At 51.7% G+C, this 3,237-nt stretch overlaps 1 protein-coding gene across 1 annotated transcript; it reads left to right on the top strand.

The window, feature by feature from the left end:
* The first annotated feature begins 838 nt into the window (after positions 1-838).
* LOC112124070 (zinc finger protein 239-like) lies at positions 839-3,229 on the top strand. The gene is made up of 3 exons (XM_024222614.3): positions 839-867; positions 1,479-1,592; positions 1,947-3,229. The coding sequence occupies exon 3, from the start codon at positions 2,006-2,008 to the stop codon at positions 2,813-2,815; it is 810 nt and encodes a 269-aa protein (XP_024078382.2). The 5' UTR covers positions 839-867; positions 1,479-1,592; positions 1,947-2,005; the 3' UTR covers positions 2,816-3,229.
* The last annotated feature ends 8 nt before the right edge of the window (positions 3,230-3,237 follow it).

The following is a 3,237-nucleotide window of genomic DNA, read 5'->3' as shown; positions in this document are numbered from 1 at the left end:
ATATATGTATTGGCTAACAACAACCACATTGTTAGTCTCTAAGGTGCCACAAGTACTCCTGTTCTTTTTGCGGATACAGACTAACACGGCTGCTACTCTGAAACAACCACATTGCACTTCAAATTGTCACGTATTCCCACGGGAGAGGGAAGGGAAATGGCTGTGATGGAGCAAGCTCGGGTAGGGGAATTTCAGGGAACTGCAGGGGGGTTGTTGTGGAGGGGGAGGGGCAGGAAACACACAGGGTGAGGCAGGGAGGGGACAGTGTGTGAAAAACCGGCTGGGACACGTTTAACTTGGAGCCTGATTTTCTGAACAGGCCCATTGGCCAGGGTGTGTGGAGACATTCCCCCATTTCTGAACCAGGAAACACCCCCCCTGGGCAGGGCTGGGAAAACTGACCAGACTCCCAGTGCTGGAGCCTGAACCCACTGGCCAGAGGCTGCTGTGAAATACGAAGGGAAGCTGTTGGGATTCCTGTCCCTGTTCCCTGCTCAGAGCTCTGCTTCCCGTATCAGCCTGTGGCTGGCAGGCGTGTGGGAAATGAGAAGACCCTGCCCTGCTCCATCTGCTGGGGGGTACAAGGAGCTCTCACCTTCTCCCCACCCCCTGAAGCCTCCTGGCTGCTCTGGGTGGGGTGGGGTGGGGTGGGATTCTGCTTCTCTGGGCCTCCTCCCCCATGACTAGTGGGATTGTGGTTGGGGCAGCAGGGGCTGAGTGGGGGACTCTTGTTGTTTCAGATGCCGGTGACCTTCGAGGAGGTGGCTGTGTATTTCACCCAGGCGCAGGGGGCTCTGCTGGACCCCTCTCAGAGAGCCCTCTATAGGGACGTCATGCAGGAGAACTATGAGACGGTGACCTCGCTGGGTAAGGGATTCCCGTCCCCTCGGTTATTAGAAGCTGTGGGGTCTGCATGTCTGACTCTCGTCAGGTTCTTCCCTGGTCAGTTAGATTTGAAGAGAGTGAGTTGCATAGTCCACACATCCATTCTGAAAGAGACTTCCGTCTCCATACCCCCTGCAGTCAAATCAGGGAGTCATGAATGTAATGTACATGCTAATTCATCCCCATTCCTCCTGCTTTCAAGGGAGCAGAAGCAGTGCATTTTCCTCTCTGCATTAGCTTTCCCTTACACCCTGTTCCCTTTTCTTCCTAGGACTTGCTCCATCTATGGGGAGAGGGCTCTGAAGGTTGAGAAATTGGCAGGAATTTAACACCAGAGCTGTTGCTGTGTTAGCAAGTGTCCCCTCCATGCCTTTCCCCCACTCCCCCAGCCCCACAGATGCTGAATGTTCCTACTGGGTTTCTGACAAATCTCTCCTACCCCAGGGGCTCAGTGACCCTGTTCCCATCTGTTCAGATTCCACATTCCCCTGCAGGGCATGGGGCCAGCTTAAAATCAGGGAATGTTCTTTGTTACAGATCCTCTACCAATGCTCCATGCACCCTGATCTTGTCTGATTTCATTCGCTGAGCAGGATTTGCAGTTCCCAAACCTGATCTGATCTCCCGGCTGGAACAAGGGGAAGAGCCGTGGGTCCCGGATCTCCAGGCCTCTGAGGAAAGGGAGAGCCAGAGAGGCACCCGCACAGGTGAGGAGTCAGGGAAACTGACACAGAAACTATCTGACAAATGAAGAAAAAAGCTGGGACTCCCAAAAAAGTGCTGTGACGAGAGCCCTCAGTTCTGCCCCGTCTCACCCAGGTGAGGGCTGCAGTCAGCGGGTGTCATATCATGAAGGCAAATATCAGTCACGGCTTCCCACCCACCCTGTTAGCTGTCGGAAATTTCCTCCCTGACTTTCCTTCCCTGGGAGCGTTTGGGTGGGATGTGGAGGCAGAATCCAATGTTTCCAGCTCCCCAACAGTGACTGTGTTTTGTTTCCCAATTCTGAGGAGAAAGGGGAACACCGGTGACTCTTGTCTGAATTCTCTCTCTCCCGGCAGGCGATGAGACAGTGAGTGAGAACGAAGAGGAGAATCGTCAATCTGAAGGTCCTGAGCAAATGGAACCCCTGGGGACCGTTATTAAAACAGCTGATGGGAATTTTTCCCAGTTCTTGGAACAGGGGGAAGCCTGGGGAAATTGGCACAGGTCAGAGAAGCAGCTGGGAGACCACCCAAGGAAGAAAGGGGATGAATCCATTGAACGTGGGGCAGGATGCACAGATCCTAAGGAAACTACAGCCCAGCAGACAAATCCCAAGGAGGAGAAACTCTATAAATGCCTCGAATGTGGGAAAAGCTTCAGTGTGAGAACCAACCTTATTACGCATCAGAGAAACCACACCGGAGAGAAGCCCTATAAATGCTGGGAGTGCGGGAAAAGCTTCCATCAGAGTTCAAGCCTCACTAAACATCGGAGAATCCACACGGGAGAGAGACCCTATGAATGCCTCGACTGCGGGAAAAGATTCAGTGTGAGAACAAACCTTATTACGCATCAGAGACTGCACACGGGAGAAAAACCCTATAAATGCTTGGACTGCGGGAAAAGCTTTAGTCAGAGCGCCAGCCTTACCAATCATCGGAGAATCCACACAGGAGAGACACCCTATAAATGCCTCGACTGTGGGAAAAGTTTCAAGGTGAAAACCAATCTGATTACACATCAGAGAAACCACACGGGAGAGAAACCCTACACGTGTTCGGAATGTGGGAAAAGTTTCAGCCAGAGCTCAAGCCTCACGAAACACTGGAGAATCCACACGGGAGAGAGACCCCATACATGCCTAGTGTGTGGGAAAAGTTTTAGCGAGAGCTCAACACTTATTAAGCATGGGAGAGTCCATACGCGGGACAGACCCTATGAGTAACTCGAGCGTGGGAAGAGATTGAATGAAAGATAAGCCATTGTTGCACATCGGGGAACCCACACAGGAGAGAAACCCCATAAATGCTTGGACTGTGGGAAAAGCTTCAGTTGCGGCTGAAACCTTACGAAACATCAGCGAATGCACAAGGGTGGGAGACACTAGAAATAACTCGACTATGGGAAAAGATTCAGAGCTCAGACATGATTACACATCAGATAATTCATGAGAGAGAGAAAGACCTTCAATGTGGGGGAAGCGTCAACTGGTGCTCCTACAGTAGCGAGCATCATCAAATGCACACAGAGAAGAGTCCTGTTGGAGCATTTTGAAAGCTGAAGACATCTACGTGTAGCTAGTTCCATGTTGGACATCAGAAACTCCTCCACACGGCAGGGAAATTCTCTCAGGGCCCTGACTAGGGC

This window comes from Terrapene carolina, unplaced genomic scaffold (genome assembly GCF_002925995.2).
Source record: "Terrapene carolina triunguis isolate 2854851 unplaced genomic scaffold, T_m_triunguis-2.0 Scaffold21384, whole genome shotgun sequence".
Taxonomy (NCBI): domain Eukaryota; kingdom Metazoa; phylum Chordata; order Testudines; family Emydidae; genus Terrapene; species Terrapene triunguis.
The sequence above is the reverse complement of the archived record's forward strand: the minus strand, read 5'-3'. Positions and strand labels throughout refer to the sequence as shown.

Bases quoted from the DNA above. Each gene is read 5' to 3' on its own strand.
- LOC112124070 (XM_024222614.3), top strand. From the start codon at position 2,006: ATGGAACCCCTGGGGACCGTTATTAAAACAGCTGATGGGAATTTTTCC.